At 43.1% G+C, this 23,252-nt stretch overlaps 1 protein-coding gene across 5 annotated transcripts in view; it reads right to left on the bottom strand.

The window, feature by feature from the left end:
- The window catches only part of AGAP2 (ArfGAP with GTPase domain, ankyrin repeat and PH domain 2), a 419,192-nt gene that overhangs the window by 249,870 nt on the left and 146,070 nt on the right, over positions 1-23,252 (bottom strand). For 3 of the 5 annotated variants that reach the window (XM_068267410.1, XM_068267411.1, XM_068267413.1), the window contains exon 1: positions 18,192-21,573. The exons of the other annotated variants lie outside the window; for them this stretch is intronic. In XM_068267410.1, the coding sequence (XP_068123511.1) occupies positions 18,192-21,021 (2,830 nt within the window). In that variant the 5' untranslated portion in view covers positions 21,022-21,573. Of the gene's footprint in view, positions 1-18,191; positions 21,574-23,252 lie in introns of those variants that run through there. 5 annotated transcript variants of the gene reach the window in all.

Below are 23,252 nucleotides of genomic sequence, written 5' to 3'. Positions count from 1 at the left end.
AAACTACTTGTGCCCAAAAACAAATGTAATAACTGTATGGGTAATAAAAAGAAGGAAACACATTTTAATTGAATGTTATGTCAGAGTTTTATCCCACTTTAAATAGTGTGGAAAAGGGTGAAAAACATTTGAAAGGATGTCTTTGCTGTGTCCCACACTGGACCCAGCTCTGCAAGGCAAGAGCAATATCCACTAAGCCACCGTGCTGCCCACTACGCCACCATGCTAAATAGTCCTTAAAGTACACAAGTACACCTGACCTGAGGCAAAGCTACCTGCCGGTAAGCAGGGCCGGATTTGTACTCTTTACTGCCCAAGGCCACCCCTTCAGTATAGGTAGTCAGATGACCCTTTTTTAGTATAGGCAGCCAGATGCCCCCTCCCCCTCCAGTCTAGGTAGCCAGATAACCCTCTCCCCCTCCTCCAGTTCAGATAGCCTTATGACTCCTTCCCTCCAGTATAAGAAGCCAGATAACCCATCACCACCCCAGTATAGCCTGCTGCAGATCCGCCCTTGATTCTGTGGTGCCCTAGGCCATGGCCTACGAGGCTTTGGCTTAAATCCGGCCCTGCCGGTAAGTTAAGCACAGATATGTTAAAGAGAAACTGTAGTGAGAATAACGCACTGAATAAAATTAATTTTTCCCCAAAAGTAACTTATAAATTATTTAGTCAGTGTCTGCCCATTATAAAATCTTTCGGGTGGATTCACAAAGGTTACTTTATTTGTGCTAATGCATGAGATAAACAAATAAGAAGAGATAATTCATGAGATAAATAGATAAGGAGAGCTAAACCATGAGTTATGTCAAAAAGGAGAGCTAAACCATGAGTTATGTCAAAAAGGAGAGCTAAACCATGAGTTATGTCAAAAAGGAGAGCTAAACCATGAGTTAAATCATTTAAGGAGAGATAACTTGTGAGTTAATAAATAAGGTGAGATAATTTAACAGAAACAAGCCCATCCTCACCCTGATTTACACTCTGAAAATGATCACAGGTGTGGTGACCTCTTTTGTTCTGTCAGGTGATTTCTGCGGAATGTTTGTTTACTGAATTCTATGCAGGGTGTTCTATGCAGAGAGATATTGCTTGCTTGGCATCTGGAAACAGACGTTATTTTCCACAATGCAACAAGGGTCACAGACAGAAAAATGTCAGGACCGTGGTTATGACATCACACTGTGGGAGGGGTTTCACCCCAATCTCAGCCATACAGATGCCCCTGATGATCTATTCCATAATAAGGTAAAGGTTTCTCGTGGGAAAGGGGGTATCAGCTACTGATTGGGATGAAGTTCAATCCTTGGTTAAAGTTCCTCTTTAATGCTGGATCCACAAGTGTAGTTATGACCAGCACACTTTGAATGCTGTATCTGAAAAAAATGTATTCAGAATGTATTCAGAATTCTTAGGATTATTCACCAGGCAACCTAGGCAGGTGCTAGGGGCCCAAGATATCTACTACCTTACCTAGGGCCCCATTACATCTTACCCTTAATGAGGACCTCCAGAGTCACAACGAAAATCCGGCAGCCTGCAAGTAAAAGTAAGTTATATTTACCCGAGAAGCCTTGTCCCGCGATGCCGTACCGAAGTCCCTGCATCACCCGACTTCCGACGTCTGGCCCCGCCTCCTCTCTCTCCACAGAGAAAAACACCAAGCTGTTTACTTCAGTAAATAGCTTGGCATTTTTCTCCGGGGAGAGAGAGGAGGCGGGGCCAGACGTCAGAAGTCGGATGATGCAGGGACTTCGGGACGGCATCGCGGGACAAGGCTTCTCGGGTAAATATAACTTACTTTTACTTGCAGGCTGCCAGATTTTCATTGTGACTCTGGAGGTCCTCTTTAAAGGCCTATTTCTGCCTCCTATTGTATTCATTCATAAAATATAATATTATATTTGCATTAATTAGCAATGCACAAGCATTGAATGGCTGTGCTTTCTGCAATATATACAGCATATATATTGGAAGTACCTGGCTGGCCAGGTCAAACAATTTCTGACTATTTTACTTAATCATTTCACAAAAATCACTGGGTAGGTTATGGGAAGGACTTAAAGTGTGTTTTTTTTTCACACACCAAGCAGGGACATGGAGATAACATTGTACATTTCTAATTCATGCAAGTGTACTTGTGCATTACCAGGGCCGGATTTGTACTCTTTACCGCCCAAGGCCACTGTCACCAGCCGCCCCCCTTCAGTATAGGTAGCGAGAAGACATTTTCCCCCCTTCGCTCCAATATAGGTAGCCAAATGACCCCTCCTCCAGTATAGGATGCCAGATGACCCCTACCCCCTTTTCCTCCAGTATAGGTAGCCAGATGTTCCCTCCCTCCTTTCCCTCCAGTATACGTAGCCAGATGACCCCTCCCTCCCTTCCCTCCAGTATAGGTAGCCAGATGACTCCTCCCCCTTTCCCTCCAGTATAGGTAGCCAGATGACCCCTCCCTCCTTTCCCTCCAGTATAGGTAGCCAGATGACCCCTCCCTCCTTTCCCTCCAGTATAGGTAGCCAGATGACTCCCTTAATCCCTCCTTTTCCCACCCACCTTTCAGTATAGGCTCACCTTCACACCGCAGCAGCTATCAATGTCACTCATTTCTCCACTTGTCTTGTCAGTGCCAAAGCTTTCTCTTCCTTTCCATCTCCAATGCTGCCCAAGTCCATAGCCGCCGGCCACAATGCAAACGTGCACAGAGAGCAAACTGGCTGCTGCACAGGGGGCTGGCAGCAGAGTACCATGGTCAGGTGCTCATCTGATCTCCCTGCATTGCAGCTTGCAAATGCAGCACCAGTTTAGCCTGTTGCTTTGGTGCCCTTGCTGCTGTGGTGCCCTAGGCCATGGCCTAGGTGGCCTTGGCCTAAATCCAGCCCTGTGCATTACAAATGTAGGAGGCTGACCTTGTGCAAAAACTAGCAAAGTCATATATGGTCCAAAGTACCTCTGCACCATTGTACATTGAAAGGATTGTTTTTTGTTTTGTTTTGTTTTCTCTTTTTTCTACCTACCTTGCTGCACATTTAAAGCATGCAGCAAACTCTCACTCTTTTTAATTAAAATCAAACTACTATGCTAAAAAGTGGGAAAAGCTGCTGTTTTCTTTCATCACTGTGAGAACGAAGTGTGGAGGTGACAAAGCTTCCCACCAGTAGGAGATTACAGATGCCGCCAAATCTACAACTGGGATTCACATCACTATAAATGGAGGCTATAGAGATTCCATACAGACCGTTTTACAAAAACAAATATCAGGATGGTCAATTCTGGTAACAGCAGAGAAATCTGCTGCAATTCTGAGGTTTACTCTGCACAGTGGCACAGGGGTTGCAAACACACCAGGGATCCCTGGACCAGAGGGGACCACCAGGGGGCCCCCTAAACTGTTGAATAAGCTATCCAGTACTTCTATGCTGGTAATGATGATCACCTGTATATGTGCTGCAAATTGTGTTGATGAGTAACAGTTTCCCTCCCCTGCTTGCAAATCTCTGAAACCGTGGCTGCCCTTGGCAGGTTTTGGTGCTCCATACGAACTGCTATGTATACAATGACCAAAGTAAAGCTTGCACTGGGACCAATAGCACCATTGCTACTCCACTGTCTGCAGCAGCCTGAGAGTGCACATCACTTGCTAATGAGTGTATAATATTACTGGATAGACCTTTTATGCAAAAATTAAACAGTACACTGGGAGTGCTAGTCTTATGCTTTTAGTTAACTAAAAATTAATACCCAGACTTATTTATACATGATTTATTATTTTTTAAATTCACGGTTATAGATTGACTATGATAAATTCAAGTTACCTCTAAAAGTACCCCTAGAGATACGCATAACACTTGTTGAGACCCCATCAAAGAGACCATACCTGTGATTATCTGATAATATTTCTCTGACTCTTCACCACTGCATGTTTCCCTGAGAAATCTTCCTACCTTTGCTCTCAGCTGTTAGTAAGAATGGAGTGCATACACCAAATGCTGTATACACAGAGCCCATTCTTTACTGCAGGCTGAATGTATTATTACAGGAAACCCTGTAAACAGGTGGGCTGTCAAGGGATATAACACATTTTACTTGCTGCTTCATACAGACTTGTAGACCCATTTGACAAACTGAGAGAAGGGAAATCTGGACATCTTTTTTACCAAGTCTATCATTGTCTATCAACTGCTGAGTGAATTTAAAGAGAAACTCCAGTGAAAATAATGTAATAAAAAAAGTGCTTCATTTTTACAATAATTATGTATAAATGATTTAGTCAGTGTTTGCTCATTGTAAAATCTTTCCTCTCCCAGATTCACATTCTGACATGTATTACATGGTGACATTGTTACTGTGGGCAGGTTATGTAGCTGCTTCTAGCTGTTCTGGCCGTTACAGACAGCTGTAAACAGCCATTTCCTGTCTGTGAACATTGTTACATTCTGGCAGTTTGCCTAGAGTACCGCGGTACTCTGAGCTTTTTGTGGGAGGGGTTTCACCACAATATCAGCCATACAGCGCCCCCTGATGGTCTGTTTGTGAAATGCAATAGATTTGTCATGTAAAAGGGGGTATCAGCTACTGATTGGGATAAAGTTAAATTCTTGGTCGGAGTTTCTCTTTAAAATACAACATGATTTAATGGCATTCATTTAGAAAATGAGTTGTATAGCGATGATACAGTATATGGTCTATAGCTATTCTGCACTAAAGTGAAGAAACCCTTGAAACAAATTGGGATTTGGGAACTAATAGGAAAATATGTTATGTGTGACTGAGTAGTTGATTTGCTAATACAGTACCATGAAATGTCAAATGACCATATGAACAACACATATCGTACATTTCTCTATTTTAATTTTTTTTAATTTCTTTCTCATAGGATCACAAAACCCCCAGAAAGCAGATTTTCATTATTATTATTTACATAGCACTGACATCTTCCGCAGTGCTTTATAGAGTATTTACAGTCTTGTCACTAACTGTCTCTCAGAGGAGCTCACAATCTAATCCCTAGTCATATGTCTATCGCAGTCTACGGCCAATTTCAGGGGTAAGTCAGTTAACTTATCTGTATGTTTTTGGGATGTGGGAGGAAATTGGAGTGCCTGGAGGAAACCCACGCAGACACAGGGAGAGCATACAAACCCAATGCAGATGCACTGGCTTGGATACTAGCCAGAGACCCAGCGCTGCAAGGCAAGCATACTATCCACCGGGTCACCATGCTGCCCATACTGGATCAGAGCAGTACAGAATGCAGACACAAGATCGGGAGACATAGGCATGGGCGTTACTAGGCTCCTAAGAGAGCCGGGGCACTTTTGGGTACTCCAACCAGAAAATGGGTGTGGCCACATACCAGATTGTAGGTGTGGTCATGGGTGGAGCCATATTTACATGAACTTAACAGCGGTCTAAGTAGGCCTGCCGAGCAAAATGTTGGATGAAGCCCCCATCTTCATTAATACAAAAAAAAAAATGCAGCATATCACATAAAGAGGCAGTATCACTTAAACATAACTAGGCAGAGTTACTTGGCTTCCGTGCTGGCTGGTCTGTGTTTCTGCTGGGCAGGCTGGCCTGATGCCAGGTTATCTGGCAGTCCCCCTAAGCATTCCTTGACCTTTTAGTGGACCCCCTCCCATGCTCCCACAGGCACCATAACTCCCAGCATGCCTTCGCAGAAGAACCACAGCTCCCTGCATGCCCCCCACAAAGGCATCACAGCACCCAGCATGGCACCACAGCACCCAGTATACCCACATAGAGGCACCACAGCACCCAGCATACCTCCAATTGATGCACCACAGCGCCCAGCATGCCGGCCATTGAGGCACCACAGCTGACTCTGCCTGGGGGACATCCAGGGCACCCCAGAATAGATCCGGGGCACGTGCCACTGATATTTGGGGCTAGCAACACCCTTGGACATAGGTGAGTATACATAGTCATGTGTGTGTAACGATTGGTGTCAGCAACCAGAGAGAATCTGATTATTGGTGATCTGCAGTATCACCAACAATACAGATATATACCCGATTATTGATGATCTGCAGAATCACCAATAATGCAAGTATGACTAACCGCTGGACACCTGATAACGTGTAAGTGTTTGGTGCAACAGTGAGCTGTCTCCCGTGGCCGGGAGATGATAATACCAAAAGAACACGGACCACCTGAGGAGCAGGTGGCCCTTGGGAGAGCAGGGACTATCTCCTGGGAACGGGGATAGAGATAACTAGCTATCCAGTGATTCCCTATAATACTGGGAATCAGACTTTACTGCAGCCAAAGGACTCCAAAGGGATAGAGCCCCTGACTGGACTGCAGAGAGGCCTCTCTGCGTAACAGGAGGTCTCTGCAGCTACCTGACACTAGCAAGGTCATGTCACAGGTAGTACAGACAGACTGACACTCAAGGGGAGAGTGACAGCCAGAAGGGTCGTTCAGGCCGGGTCGGCAACACACGAGCAGATAAGGTACAAAGACAGAAGGCTGATTCGGTAACCAGGTACAGGCAGGGTTTGGCAACAGGTAGGCAGATATGCAAAGGTACCGAATCAGAAGACAAGAGAGAGGTCTAGAGAGCAAAGGGTCATAACATATAAGCAAAGGCCTAGACTAGAGTGTGAGGTCCGTGGTCTCAACACCCAGGAACTGCTCTAACGTATAACACAGCAATGACACAGTATCCCTAGGCTTGGGTGTGAGGTCCTTGGTCACAACACCCTGGAACCAGGGGCGTAGCAATAGCCATAGCTGCCATAGCATCCGCTATGGGGCCCTGGAGCATAGGGGGCCCAGGCAGTACTTAATGTATTCGCCATTAACTTTCTTGTGTTTCTTCACCCTCTTACTTGTCTCTGTGACCATGGACTATATGCAGTGTTGATTGCATGAGAATGTAAATTGCCCAGTTAACTCATACATAGGGCAGGGGCAGGTGGCATTGCATATGAGTGCCTACATCTGAGGGCCCCATTGAAGTTTTGCTATGGGGCCCATGATCTCTAGCTACGCCACTGCCTGGAACTGGTCTAAAGTATAACACATCAATGACACAGTATCCCTAAGCTTGGGTGTGTGGTCCTTGGTCACAACACCCTGGAACTGGTCTAAAGTATAACACAGTAATAACACAAGAGTAATCTGGCTTAGTGTGAATTCCCAGGTCCACCTAATTCTAACACACTGTGGGATCTGACTATGGTCTGAGTGCTCACACGCATGTATTCGCAACGGCAGACAACTTGAGACTGAGCGGCGAGATCTATATATAGTGCAGCACTCCTCAGCGCCACTCAGCCAATGACAGTCCGCTCTGGGATCAGCTGACCAACCTGATCAGCTGATCCCTCTCCTCCTGGCATAAAGGTCCTGCCTCCCAGCACGCGCGCGCGCAGCTCTCCATCTGTGTGCACTAGAAGGCTCAGACAAACCAGACGCATGCTGCTGTGTGGAAACCGCCGGTCTGAACGCGGAGACAGCCGCCCCGCTGCCAGACCGCGCGGCGGCATCTCCGCAATCCTTTACAGTGTGTCATATATGTTTATTGGAGCGGTGAATAGGACATACCTCCTATCCTGCTACACATTGTCATCACACCCTGGTGATTTTATGTATAACTCACAAATACCCACATGGGAAGGAATGTGGCACTACATAACAACATGTGAGTCTACAACAGTCTATGGGCCCGATTCACAAAGCGGTGCTAGCCCAGTTAGAGACTTTAGGCGTGATAACCATTGTACCACGCTGGTGAAAAGCCAGTTTAGGCGTGATAAGTTTAGGTGTGATAAGTTTAGGTGTGATAAGTTTAGGCATGCTAACTTTAGATAAGTGTAGATAGCGTGCAAAGTCCCGCACGCAAAGCAGCGCCATTAAACTCTGTGCAAAGTGCACCAGACTTTGCTAGCGCAAAACTTTTGATCAGCTGTGCATTGCGGTGCTAACGCAGTTGGTGCTTAAACTTATCATGCCTAAACTTATCACACCTAAACTTATCATGCCTAAACTTATCACACCTAAATTTATCACACCTAAACTTATCATGCCTAAACTGAGTTTAGGCGTGATAAAGGGCTTTTCACCAGGGTGCTAACTGTTTGCACCGCTTTGTGAATCAGGCCCTATGTGAGTAACATATGCAACTGTTTTTTATAATTTCTCATTACTTAATGCCAATTCAAAGAAGATTATTTTTAGACTCTCTGTGTAAGATCTTAGTGAGGTCTGTCTGAGATCAGAGAAATCATGCTTAAAATAATGATAACTGCCCAAACCATTGAGAGAATAATTTCAAGGTGAAAAGGTACATTAACAACATGCGACAATAAACTGTCCTGTCTGCCACAAACAGATTTCTTCTCAGTTAGATGTTTCAGCGTATCGGATTCAAACTACGAACATGGCTTCTTTGTAGGTATGGTGCGGAAGGGTGACATTCCTTTGTAGAATGCCAATGCACCTGCTGTCTTTAGAAACTTATTGCAGTTATTAAACACAACAGATACCTCCCTAGCCTAGTACCATGGTATTTTTTATTGTCACTTCACTACCATCACTCTGTGATCACTGTGTCTGTTTAATAGACTCTACCTCTGGGGGGTACCTGGGTTACTTTTAGAGGGAACTTGAACTCATCATAGTCAATCTATAACTGTGACTCTTAGGATTTAAAAATCAATTGTGTATAAATATATAAATAAGCCTGAATTTGAATTTAGTTAACTAAATGCATAATTTCTTGTCACTTTGGTACACTGTGATTAGTTCTCAGTGATCACAGGGCCAGGACATGTGTATCTCCCTAGTACCATGGTATCTCAGTATATATACATATATATATATATATATATATATATATATATATATATATATATATATATATATATAGGATCTTCTCAAAAAATTAGCATATTGTGATAAAGTTCATTATTTTCTGTAATGTACTGATGAACATTAGACTTTCATATATTTTAGATTCAAATACACACAACTGAAGTAATTCAAGCCTTTTATTGTTTTAATATTGATGATTTTGGCATACAGCTCATGAAAACCCAAAATTCCTATCTCAAATAATTAGCATATTTCATCTGACCAATAAAAGAAAAGTGTTTTTAAAACAAAAAAAGTCAACCTTCAAATAATTATGTTCAGTTATGCACTCAATACTTGGTCGGGAATCCATTCGCAGAAATGACTGCTTCAATGCGGCGTGGCATGGAGGCAATCAGCCTGTGGCACTGCTCAGGTGTAATAGAGGCCCAGGATGCTTCGATAGCAGCCTTAAGCTCATCCAGAGTGTTGGGTCTTGCGTCTCTCAACTTTCTCTTCACAATATCCCACAGATTCTCTATGGGGTTCAGGTCAGGAGAGTTGGCAGGCCAATTAAGAACAGTAATACCATGGTCAGTAAACCATTTACCAGTGGTTTTGGCACTGTGAGCAGGTGCCAGGTCGTGCTGAAAAATGAAATCTTCATCTCCATAAAGCTTTTCAGCAGATGGAAGCATGAAGTGCTCCAAAATCTCCTGATAGCTAGCTGCATTGACCCTGCCCTTGATAAAACACAGTAGACCAACACCAGCAGCTGACATGGCACCTCAGACCATCACTAACTGTGGGTACTTGACACTGGACTTCAGGCATTTTGGCATTTCCCTCTCCCCAGTCTTCCTCCAGACTCTGGCACCTTGATTTCCGAATGACAAGTAAAAGTTGCTTTCATCCAAAAAAAGTACTTTGGACCACTCACTGAGCAACAGTCCAGTGCTGCTTCTCTGTAGCCCAGGTCAGGCACTTCTGCCGCTGTTTCTGGTTCAAAAGTGGGTTCATGCTTCCATCTGCTGAAAAGCTTTATGGAGATGAAGATTTCATTTTTCAGCACGACCTGGCACCTGCTCACAGTGCCAAAACCACTGGTAAATGGTTTACTGACCATGGTATTACTGTGCTCAATTGGCCTGCCAACTCTTCTGACCTGAACCCCATAGAGAATCTGTGGGATATTGTGAAGAGAAAGTTGAGAGACGCAAGACCCAACACTCTGGATGAGCTTAAGGCTGCTATCGAAGCATCCTGGGCCTCTATTACACCTGAGCAGTGCCACAGGCTGATTGCCTCCATGCCACGCCGCATTGAAGCAGTCATTTCTGCAAAAGGATTACCGACCAAGTATTGAGTGCATTTCTGAACATAATTATTTGAAGGTTGACTTTTTTTGTTTTAAAACCACTTTTCTTTTATTGGTCGGATGAAATATGCTAATTTTTTGAGATAGGAATTTTGGGTTTTCATGAGCTGTATGCCAAAATGATCAATATTATAACAATAAAAGGCTTGAACTACTTCAGTTGTGTGTATTTGAATCTAAAATATATGAAAGTCTAATGTTCATCAGTACATTACAGAAAATAATGAACTTTATCACAATATGATAATTTTTTGAGAAGATCCTGTGTATATATATATATATATATATATATATATATATATATATATATATATATATATATATATATATATATATATATATATATATATATATATATATAGTCAGGATCTCTCCTGTCGCATGTTCTGTCGCTTGCAGTGGAGCTGCAACTGGGCAGTTCTGACTTGTCTGCATTTGGATTTGCACTTGCATTTGGTTGCGCATTCGCAGTAAGTCTTACTTTGCAATCAGTCTGCAGTTCAGAGCAGTTCAGGATGCTGTCAGGATTCCTCCTATGGTTTGCTGCAGTTGAACTGCAGCCAGGTAGCCCTGGATTTCCTGTATGCATATTGTTGCAAAGTACTGCATGCATTTGTTATGACAGTCTTTCAGCTAGCAAATGGTAATCAAGCCAGTTTAGGATTGAATGATTACCATTCAGCTGTGGGGAAATTTGCATACCTGCATCCATTGGCTGATGCCGGCATAAAAGTCTGCCTCACATTTCAGACTCCGCCTGACATAGCGTTCAGCTCTTTGAGTTGTAGTTGGGTCTATGCTGTGAAAGTTGTTATTATAAAAATGTATAATGTCTTGCTCTGTATTTTCATGTCCGCTGGATGTTTTCTGACCTGCGGGGGTCAGTGAAGTCCTTCTGATCCCGATAGTTTGGATTCTGCCAGCACCACGTTGGTGACTGGTAGTATTCCTTCTTGCCTTGTTCTTGCCTTGTTCTTGAGGAAGAACATAGCAGTGGTCGCCATTAGTTTAGCTCCTACCTGTTAGTCTTGTCTATCTCAGTGTGAATGTTGCCGTCGCTGAAACAGCGTCTAGATTGGCTGAGCATTCCATCTGTCATCATTACTTGCTAGTGAGTTATTTGAGAGCTACATTTCATATCTTGCGCATCAGCACGATATATATGTACTCTAGTCAGTCAGTATTGTATTATTTGTAATATTGTATATTGTATTGTGAACCGACCTTTGCCTGCCTCTCGGCTACGAATCTGCCTAACCCTTCCAATATGACTGACATCTGAATTAACGTGTATGACCCAAGCCTGTTACCGACTACGTCTGTTGTGCATTGTATAATTTAGCACAGAGGCGGGACAAGGTCCTCCAGCACCCAAGGCTGAGACACCAAAGTGCGCCCCTCCATCCCTCCCACCCAGCTGTCACACACTAGTTGCTATTAGACTAAGAGGCGCAACAGGGCCCACAACCTCCCCAACACCTTAATCTCTAGTTATCTGGCTTGCAGTCACTGCTATGTATCCCCTTTTCTTATTTCTTTCTGCTTCAAACACAATTAGGAATGACAGCTGAATGAATTGTGCGCCCCCTCCTACACTGCGCCCTGAGGCTGGAGCCTCTCCAGCCTATGCCTCGGCCCGGCCCTGATTTAGCATCTAGCCCGATAGGCGACCCGGAGCTGCAGTTGCTCTAGGCAATCTTGCTCCCTTGTTCATTACTCCTGTGTCCATCTGTGGAGCCTCTTCCATTATCCAGCTACTTAGCCTTGTTGTGCTGGGTGGTCAAAGTAAGCTCCCCTAACATTATATATATATATATATATATATATATATATATATATATATATATATATATATATATATGTGTGTGTGTGTGTGTCAAACATGGTGGTAGGAACCTAATGCCTTGGGGTTGTTTTTTCAGCCAATGGACCAGGGAACCTAATTACAGTAAACGGCACCATGAAAAAAGAGTAATACATGAGGATTCTCAACAGCAACATCAGGTAGTCTGCAGAGAAACTTGGCCTTGGGCACCAGTGGACATTTCAGCATTAATATGACCCAAAACACACAGCAAAAGTGGTGAAGAAATAGTTAGCAGACAACAACAACATTAACGTTTTGGACTGGCCCAGCCAGAGTCCTGACTTGAATCCAATTGAGAATCTGTGGAGGGAGATAGAGATCAGAGTAATGGCAAGAAGACTGTCCAACCTGAAAGATTTGGAGCTCATTGCTAAAGATGAATGGACAAAAATATCCGTGGAGACATGCAAAAAGCTGGTCTGCAATTATAGAAAGCGTCTGATTGCTGTAACAGCTAATAAAGGCTTTTCTATTGATTATTGAGAAGGGTATGAATAATTTTGGACTGGACACTTTTTTGCTCAAATGTAAATAAAAGCTGAGAAATGTTTTTTCCACAATAATGCCTCTTGTACATTGTCTTATTTTGTTTCGGGAGAGACCTATGTCATATACCCTCAAAAAAAGTACTTGCTGGTTGAATAAAAGTAACTTTAAGTCAAAATTTGCCAGGGGTATGAATAATTATGGGCAGCACTATACCTCCCTAGTACCATGGTATTCTTTTATTGTCACTTTGTCACTCTGTGATCACTGTGATTGGTTCTCAGCGATCACAGGGCCAGGAGTCAATGAAATTTGATCACTGCACGGAGCCCAGCAGTCATTAAGCAGCTGAGTCAGCAGCAGTGCATTCAAGTGAGCACCGGAGACAGTGTAGTTACATTTACGCTATGTCAAGACCTTCATATACAAGACGTAGATTTAACCACGCGTGGTCACAAACTTTTTAAAAGCAACCTTTATACAGTATACAGGAGTTCAGTGACTACTGCTGTCAGCTTTCATCTCCCATCCACTCTCTCCTCTACTGACTGAATATTGCTCACCTCTTCATGGCTCACAACTCTCACTATTTTTTGGAGGGACAGTCCCCAATTTGAAGCTAAATCCTCTTGTCCCTCTTTCTTCCTCACCTGTCCCTTTTTCAGGGCTGATGAGCAGAGTTGTATAAATATATGCATTTTCTCGTAATACAATTCTAAGCAGCTGTCAGCTGGTATAAAAAGGATCACTGTCCCCCCAACAAAATCAGTAAAATGTAAAATACATGTGTACAAACACGTATACGCTGCATATTTATCCCAGAGTAAAATGCACTGTACATGACTTTCTTCCTATGCCGTTGTCACTTACTGTAGGTGTTTTTAATTTGACAGCTCAAAAGCTCCTATTGACAGTTTTTTTAGGATGGTCAATTTCCTCATGGGGGATTGTCAGGTCTTTCTTTATTTCAAACGCACTCCCTGGACAGCAGCAGCACAGTATAACTGACAGAATGGTGGTGCACCAGTAGAGAGGCTAGTATAGGATTGCATAGGTCCTTTCTAGGGACTGCTTTTGAAAAGATTAAGGCCGGCTTTACACTATATATTGACATCAGCTGTGCAGTGGCCATAAACAGGCCTTTGGGAAATACTGCGTTATTATGCAGTATTCCCCTTCTGGCATCCGGCCAAACAGGAAGTGATGCACACTTGTGGTCACTTCCTGTTTCAGGTATACAGAAGTGCACTGAAGCGTATTGTAAAAATATGCTTCCGCGCATGTACGTCGCAACATCGCCGTATCGCTGCCGCCAACATTTTTAAAATCCCTGCGTCGTCATAGACTTACATGACTTCCGGTCCGACGCACTTCGACTCAGGTACACACGGTAACGATTTTCATTTGAATCCGATTCTAATAATCGAATGTGATGGTCAATCAGCCGCCAAGTCACCTGATGTATGGCAACCTTTATATTCTACAAACTCTGATTGTACAAATGTATTTTGTGCGCTCAGTCAAAGTCTCCAAAGGAATAAGAACGGGTTATCAGGTAAAAGCTTCCATGGGTTGCTTAAATATGAATCTATTGTAATTAATTGAATGAAATCAGTTGCGTCCAGTAAAAATAAGACACACACACCACACCACACACACCCACACCACACCACACACACACCCCACGCACGCACACACACACACACACACCACACACACACCACACACACACCACACGCACACCACACATACACACACACACACCACACCGCACACACACACACACACACACACACACACACACACACACACACACACACACACACACACACACACACACACACACACACACACACACACACACCACACACTCACTCACTCACACACACACACTGAAATTGAACTCACACACACACACACACACACACACACACAAACTGAATAAAACACACCATGAAATTTCCATAAACACATGCACACTTAAAAGACACATGCATGCACATACCCTGACATAAAGAAGCCTCACACACACAGTAAAATGAAACACACATGCATACACACACAGGAATGAAACGCATACACACTGTAATGAGATGCACACACACGCACAAACACACACACGCCTAGCTCACCCACATGCAAATATACAGTATATAAACATCTATTTAATTCAGATGTCAAGACCGAAACATCAAATATTTGATCAGCCTTTTCCTTATTAAATTATGGGTGCATGATCTTGAACTACTAAGACAAATGCCTGATACTGCAAATCGTTAACAGACAGCAAATCGTTATCTGGGAATCAGTGGGTACGTCTGCTCTCCAAAAGATGCTAAGTAAATTGCGACACTGATTTAACCATTGCTTTACACCGATAACCTGGTAAATGCTAATACACAGTGACAAGCTTCTCACCTGTTGCTAGGACTTGACTATTCTACCAGCCAATCACAAGTGAGGGCATAGTTGAAAGCAATGCTGTCCACACGACAGTGGCATTTAAATCAGGGAGGCAGCCTGTTACGATGCTGGTCACACTGACTGCAATGATGTATTATAGCAGAGGATTTGCAGTATATTTATACTAATCACACCAGCAGCATGTCCAGCACTTTGCAGGTTTATTAAACAAGCCCAAACAAAAACTGCCTCAAAACAATCCATCTCTAAAGATTGATTTAGGGTAACAGATTCTGTAAATTCTGTAAAAATGCTGTACCTAGATTTGTGGATGTTGCCATCAATATTATTACTGAGATTTCCCTTAATCCTTTCCAGTACTACGCGCATCTATTCTAATGTACAAATCATAATCTTAGCTAAGTAACTAAACATCACAGATATACATAGAAATCAGCAGGGTTAATTAAACTTTTATTCTGAATACGAAGGCAGATGTCCTTGGTAAATTGGTATTAGATCAATCAAAGGTTCCCAATGTACAAGCAAGCTTGGTGTTGATTTCTAACATCCAATCAAGCGCTGAGGGAAAAAAATAGGATGTTTGCTGCATGACATCATATTTAAAGGGAAATAATCTTTTTTGTTGATCTTGAAGTTCGGTTTTAAGTATTGCAGATAACTGATGACAAACATTAAAAGACAACTATCAGGCTAGATTCACAGTGGGACGTTGCGTTTTGATGCCACGTTAAAGTCGCACCGCAAACTTACAACGCAACGCGCCCAAAAAGTGGCAACGCAGTGTTACCGTCGCATACAGCAGATACAGTATAAAATACAGGCAATGAAAAGTATGCTTCCAAGTCATTACTGAGCATGTGCAAACAGTCCAACGCAGCTAATAACGTTTATAACGCACTGCATGCAGTACTTTTACTTAACGTGCAGCGTTAGACACCAACGCAACGTGTGCACTGTGAACAGGGCATTGATTTTTCATTGCAGTGAGTTATTCTGCGTTAAATGTTGTTTTAACGCGCGACTTTAACGTCCCACTGTGAACTTAGCCTCAAAGTTAACTAAAATTCTAAATGCCACATATTTTTCCAGTAATTACTAGCAAATAGTAATACAAAGGCTGTTTTTCATATTTTCATGTTTTATATTAATAAAATGACATTTACAGAGAACAGTTCTCACTGTGGGCATTACTATGGAGGACTGTGCCCAGCACATCCAGCATACAGAAACAATCTTCCCAGGCTCTAATACTGTGACTGGAATCTGTTCAGAATGATAGAACGCAGAAATATAGCTTCAGCTGAAGCTCTGTGTTCCTGTCTGTGTGTCTCTCTCTCTCTGCCACACAATGTAAAGTAAACCGTTTCCAGTCAGTTTACAATTCAGCCCTGCCCCCCCCCCTTCCCCAGATGCTGACACAAAATTATTACGAAAAAAAAATGGTGATAAAGGTTTTTTCACACAGGCTGTGTTGAGAGACCTTTGAAAAGCATTTTAGTGTTGCTGGCTAAATGCTCTATAGCTATGTGAGACAATGTGGGATTCTTTGCTGAAAATTGTACTGTTAGTGAGCACCATAATCCGATTGCAGAGTGGAATGCAAAGATAATTTTCATTAATATTAAACTGCAAAAAGATGTTTATATAATGCGTCTAAATTTATGGTAATTTCATACTTATTTCAATTTTATACCTAAAATGGAATGCTCTTTATAGCAGAACTTTACTGCACGTTTACTTTTTGATCACTCAAACTGTTCTTAAAGCGTAAAAAAAAAAGAATAAAAAGTTATATACCTTACAGGTGGAAAACCTCTGGAAGATTCAGAGGCTTCTCAGATGATCTCCACTCCACTGCACTGAGCATGCCTGAGTACTGTCTGCACATGCCTGCTTGGCTAATGAAAGTGAATGGGATGGTGCACACCAGAGCAGCTTGTTTTTTCCACAAACGCAAACTCGGGGGCTGCAGCATTTTTTAGATTTCTGAGGCGTTTCTGCCTCAATGTTAAAGTATAGGAAAGTGGAAAACCGCTCTGAAAAACGCTAGATCAGAGCGGTTTTCCAGGCGTTTTTGTTACAGAAGCTGTTCAGTAACAGCTTTTACTGTAACAATATTTGTAATCTGCTACACAAAAACGCTCCAAAAAATTCTAGACACGTTTAGAAAACGTCTCTAAACATGCCTAGAATCGCTCTGAAATCTGCTTCAAAAGCCTCTAGCGTTTTGCAGATCTGCTAGAGGCTTTTGGTGTGCACTGGGCCTTAGACTATGTGGCCTCTTACGTGACTGAGTTTGACAACCGTCTTAGGCCATCTCTACCTGTCATTCCCGAAGAGCAACAAAAAGGAGGGAGAATGTTGACATCATATGTCCCATGACTAGTAGACCGGGAAGTGTAAGCTGTCTTACTGATTTGGAATTCTAAATGCCTAGCAGATGTCAATAATGGATGGAGTAGTGTGGACAGACTTTGTACCTCAAAACATAACACAGCTAACATAAATTTGTAAAACTGAGGACGAATGTAGGTGGTACTGCTAAAATGTCATGTTATGCTAGGGCTTTTCAGAGATTTTTTTTTTTGCTTTAGCACTCCTATACAGGGAAACAGATAAATATGTAATTAAATATGTACTTATGCAGCATAAATTATGAAACTATATCAGTTGCAGTATAGTTACAGTAAATCCTGTTATAAGCATCAGATGGACGTATAACCTCCCTAGCGGTATTGACGGATATACACATCAATCCAAAACATGCTGTTATGAAAATTAACTAGATCACGTTATGCACAGAAATCCTGGGGAAATTGAATGATGCTTTGACCAGCTTCACCAAGTGGTTATTAACATACAGACATGCATGCAAAGCCTTCAAAGTGCACCTGTCTATTGTTGTGGACACAGAAAACGATGTTGGGAAGAATGCCACCTATAGCAAGAAAATACAACACTACTGAGCTGAAAAAAATCCAATTTAAACTGAATCCCATTTTAACAAATTAAATAAGCAGGGTTGACAGCACTGCATGGGCAACAGTTGTACAGAGATTAGGCTTAAACTTGAACCAACCATAAACAAATTGGGGTAGGGTAATCTGATAGCTGTACAAATCGACAAGCATAAGATACATGTTTAAGGCATATGGTAGCTGCATGCTTATTAGCAGCAGAGGTTCTAAGAAAATAATGAAAAAAGACACTTACTTTGGAAATCTCTTTCATCTCCAGGACTTAATCCACTTGGCGAGACAGAGGAGGCCGTTGACGACTTGGTGAAGATACCACTAATAAACTTTAGCATCTTCCTGTCCCTAGCTACTGTAGTAGACCTGCCCTTGTCGCTGGTAGGAGATGATCCTTCTCGGGCCTTCTTGATCTCTTCAGGTAGTAGGTCTAGGTCACTGTTGTCCACGGTCTTGCTTTTTCCTTTTCTAAATGCTTTGGGGTCACATGTGGATGGAGACAATAGATTTTTACTTCCTGATAACTTTGGAGTCTCTGCTCTGGGGCTGCTCTTTGTGGAGGACTTTGAGCGACTTTTACCACCTTCATTCTCAGGCCACGAAAGTCTGTTGGAACCACTTTTTTGGCTTGTGATTTTCTCTCGTGGCTCTGATTTTTCCGCTTGACTTTTAGAGGCCTTTGTTAGTTTAAGGATTTTACTACTTTTTTCTTTACATGGTGTTAAAAGAACTGGAACTACTTTTCCATGGTCAGGATGCCCAGGAGATCCTGTGACTCCTATTACTGGAGGACATGGAACCTTGATCTTACTGTCCACCTTCGAACCAGCTTTCATAGATTCTCCAGGTCTGTCTGGACTAACTGAAAGAGATACAGTCACTGGTGCTTCACGGTACGGTGTGCCTGGTTGGAAGGGTACAGGGAGCAGCGGACTTGCTGGAGAACTAAAGGAGTAACGGGGTCCTGAAAAGAAAGTAGGGCTTGAGTGTTGTCGAGGACTTCCACAAAGACGGTTAGGAGAATTCTGAAGGTAGTACTCGGATTGGACACTGGTACTGATCCACATAGCATTCTGCCTATGAAAGAGTTCATGGCGCTTAATCTTTCCAGGATCATCACTGTCTGGTGTGAGATCATCCTCATCTTCACCGTGGAAAGAAGAAGTAATATTTCCACATGGTAACAGAGATAAGACAAGAGTAGATTCCTTGAGCTGTTGTGTGGATGGTATGGATGGTATTAAGTCAATGGGGATTGATGTTTTGTTCTCTATCAAGGTAACTGGCCTGTCAATAGATGCTTTGGTACCAGGAGATTTAACAGCCCCAGCATATTGAGTCCTGGCTCCTGGATATGTTCCTGTGCCCATTACTGGAGTTTTTACTGCAGTTGGTTTACTTCGTAGAATCGGTGCTGCTGCACTATCAGAAGATGTTATCACCGGCTTAGAACTTATGCTTGGAGCTTTAATAACAGGTACTGTCCCAGTAGGTAGAGTTTTGGATGCAGTAACAGGTGGTTTTGCCCCGGCGTGTGTACCAGTGTCTGCACTTTTAGCTTTGTCAGTTCCTATGCCCAAAGATGGTGCTTTGCTGCCTGGACTCTCTCCAGTGCATGCCCCTACTGTTGATGCTTTGACTCCTCTGGCGGCTGTTCTGGCAGCAATTATCTTGGCCTCGCTAGGCTTTGCAGCAATGACAGGAGCTGCAGATCGAGATGCAGAAAATAATGCTGCTGCAGTGCGTGCTGCACTTATTGGGGGAGCAGTAATACGGGGTGCACTGGATGTCACAACAGGTGGTTTATCAAGAGCCTCTGAAACTTTGCTAGGCCTTTCCACAGAAACAGGTGAAGCACTTGTGTGAGTTGGGGAATCAGAGCATACAGCTGGTATCTTTATTGCCTTTAAACTGCGACGGGTGATCCTAGATTCAGTAACTGGCTTTTCAGGGTTGACACCTTCTGTGATTCTAGCACCAGATACTGGTGTAAGCGGACTGCATATTAAATCCCTGGAAACCTCAGTATCCAGTGCTGGTCGTCTAATAAGAGATCCTCTGATGACTCGTACTTCACCAAAACGGAATTCCCTTTGACTATATGGCACCGGACCACTTACTGTTCTAGCTTCTTTCATTGGTGGTGCAGAAGCACCTGATGGTTTGGCGTTTTTCACCATTGAATTATCGCTGCTGGATGCACATGTTTGTTTGTCTCCCTGTACTGAAGTTGCGTTACTGGTTGTTTCAGGAGTCTTTATATCCTGTTTTTGAGTTGTAGCGCTTGGTGACCCTGTGTCCTTGTCTGTTGGTGCTGGTAATGGAATATTGGATGCTGTCACATTACTCTCTTCCGGTTTTGGTTCCGAAGGTTTAGACTCTGCAGTCACTCCTGAGGTTTCAGCTGGCACGGGTGTCAACTCCTTTACCGCACACACGGCACTGGCAACGGTGCTAGAGTCCTTTTCTGGTGACAAGGGGCCTTCAGTGCTAGGTGTCTCAGTGGCCCCTACCGTATGTAATGTGGTGCCATTGGTGGTAGCTGTGGCATCTCCTTCTTCCCGCTCTGAAGGAGATATACTACTTTTTTGTTTCGGTCCTTTTTCCAAACTTGAAAAGCTGGATATTCCTGTGGCTCTTTCCCTAAGTAATGGGGCAACACCAAAGGCAGGGTGTCGTTTGGAGACCTGTGTCTCTGCTCCAGATTGTATTGTTCTTGCGGGAACGGGTGGAGGTGCATTGTTGGTACCCTGGGTCACCTTTGCTGTAAGATTGGTCTCTACATTGCTGTTGCTCACAGTCGTAGGGGCTTCTGTGCTGGACTTTTCTTTCCCTCCACTTACCCCGGTACCAGCAGTGGGCCCGCCCCATGCCCAGACATCAGGAAACTCCCTATCCAGTGACAGACAATGGGCCAATCCTGGGGTGCTGCCAAGAGAAGGGGTATCATGTTTCCGGTATACCTCAGTGCTGTCTCCTTTCTTATCCTCTCCTACAGCCTCTAATTTGACAAGGGTCAAAGAGATGTGGTAGGTGGTGGTCCTGCGCTGGAGGGTGGCTCCTCTGCTCATGGGTCCCCTGAGTGAGAAGCCTGCAAGGATATCACGGGCTGCAGAGTAGTCTTCCTGATCAGAGACGCTGCTGGTCTGCAGTCAGCTCAGCACATCCATCATCAGATGGACCTCCTCCTTTCCATACAGGTGTCCCCACAACATATATCCAATCCACAGACAGAAAATGCACGCCCAGGAATGTCAGTCAGTCAGTAGCTATCTGCAAATGATGCTCAGCAACAGAGGGAGAGAGCAACCGTTCAGAGGTGAGACCTCATTGTTAAAAAGCATCACTGCACTGACTCAGTGCTGCATAAGGCACAGCTGATGCTGCTTCTGCTGACAGCTCCTTTGTGATTCAGTCCCAGTGTTTTCCAGGTGCAATGCTAGGTAGCCAGGTGACACCATAATCTTTTGTGTCCTCGGGATGAAGGAGATGCTTGCAGTTTCTTCAGTGCAGCAGCAGCAGTAGCAGCCTCCTGTGTTGCATGCAGCCGCGAAGACTATCAACTTACACAGTGATTGGAGACAGGCTTGTCACAGATATCCATTCACATAGAAACAGGCAGCTATTCTTCTGCCTCCTCTCCAGTGTTCGAGCTGCCGTTGTAACGAGCACTTCACATTTTGTATCTCATAGGAAGAGTTTGCAAAGGAGGGGGCTAGGAATTGGTGTAATCGCTGAATAATATGCCACCCAAGCGTGTTATAAAGACTAGCAAGACTCACTATCCATGCTATAGGAATAGGAGGAGCTGTAATCGCTGCTAGCTACACCCACACTAGAACCTGGCAACTCACTACTGTGGATTATTAAACAATATGATGCAAAAAAAAATCTAATATTTACTTTATGCTCCCTAATCACAGAGAAAAAAGGCATATTTTCTGTAGCCTTTATTGCAGATTTTCTATGATATCAACCATTGTTAAAAGGGACATTATTAAGCTATATATGCCTAAACTGACACCCTCTGTGAAAATATTCTACAAATAAAATCATCGTCCTTTGTATAGCTAAAGGACACTTGAAGTGAGAGGGATAAGGAGGCTGCCATATTTATTTCCTTTTAAGTAATACTAGTTGCCTGGCATCCTGATGATCTTTCTGACTGCAGTAGCGTCTGAATCCCACACCTGAAACAAGCATGCAGCTAATTCAATCAGACTTCAGTCAGAGCATCTGATATGCATGCTTGTTCAGGGTGTATGGCCAAAAAAATTAGAGGCATAGGTTCATCAGGCAACCTGTATATTCCATATTGCTCTCACTTCAGTTGTCCTTTAAATCTTATAGTTATAACAAAAATACAAGATTGAGAAGCCGAACATTTTTTTTCTCACAGAGGTGGGTAGTCTTGCTGCAATTTGTAGTTCTATAACTAGATCTGCAGGTCAGCAATACACATGTACACACATGGCTTGGCACAAGGCAGATGCAAAGAAATCTGGGGGAAAAAAAGTGCTGTAGATGAGTAGAGAAACCAATCCGGTTTCAGCAATGAGATGACAAATAGATTTTGACTGGTTGCTCGGCGCAATTGATCCACTTCTGCTTCGGTTTCCTTTGCTCTAGTGTTGATAAATCAGCCCCCTGGTGTTTGCTTGCAAGCCAGCAGATAATCATCCCTTTGCCAACAAATGTTTCATTTATGTGCAAGACAAATACAATCCTCTGGCTGGGAACAAACTAGGCAGAAAAGCTAGCATTGCGGAAAATATAGCAGAAAACTCACCTAATGCAAGTCAATTCGCCACAGGAAAAAACGCATATGTTTGTGTCAGCAATGTGCGTTTTTAAAAACGCTGGTGTTGTTGCATATTTTTCCAAAACGCATCAAAAACGCACATAATGAAAGTCAATGGTGACTCAGAGGTATTGCGTTTTAGTGCGTTTTGCATGCATTTTTATATGCATTTTTTTTAGAAAAACAAGTTTGATGATGTATTTCCACTGTATGTTGAATTCCTAGTGATTTGCGTAAAAAAAAAAAGCATAAATTAAAAAGCACGTAAAACGCAAGATAAATGCATGTGCGAAACGCACAGAAAACGCGTATGCAGAAAACAAGACCTTTACCTGCTTCTGATGAAGTAAAGATGGTTCATGTGATGTTGCTAATTTTACAATAATGTTATGGAAATATATGCAGCTTCGAAGTGGACCCATCAAAATCATCAGCTATTGCATTTGATTGGTCCAGTTCTGTGCTGCATACATTTGCATACAATTTGCTTCAGCTCAAAAT

Source organism: Hyperolius riggenbachi, chromosome 2 (genome assembly GCF_040937935.1).
Source record: "Hyperolius riggenbachi isolate aHypRig1 chromosome 2, aHypRig1.pri, whole genome shotgun sequence".
Lineage (NCBI taxonomy): Eukaryota > Metazoa > Chordata > Amphibia > Anura > Hyperoliidae > Hyperolius > Hyperolius riggenbachi.
Note: the sequence above shows the minus strand (reverse complement) of the source record. Positions and strands in the feature narration are given on the sequence as shown.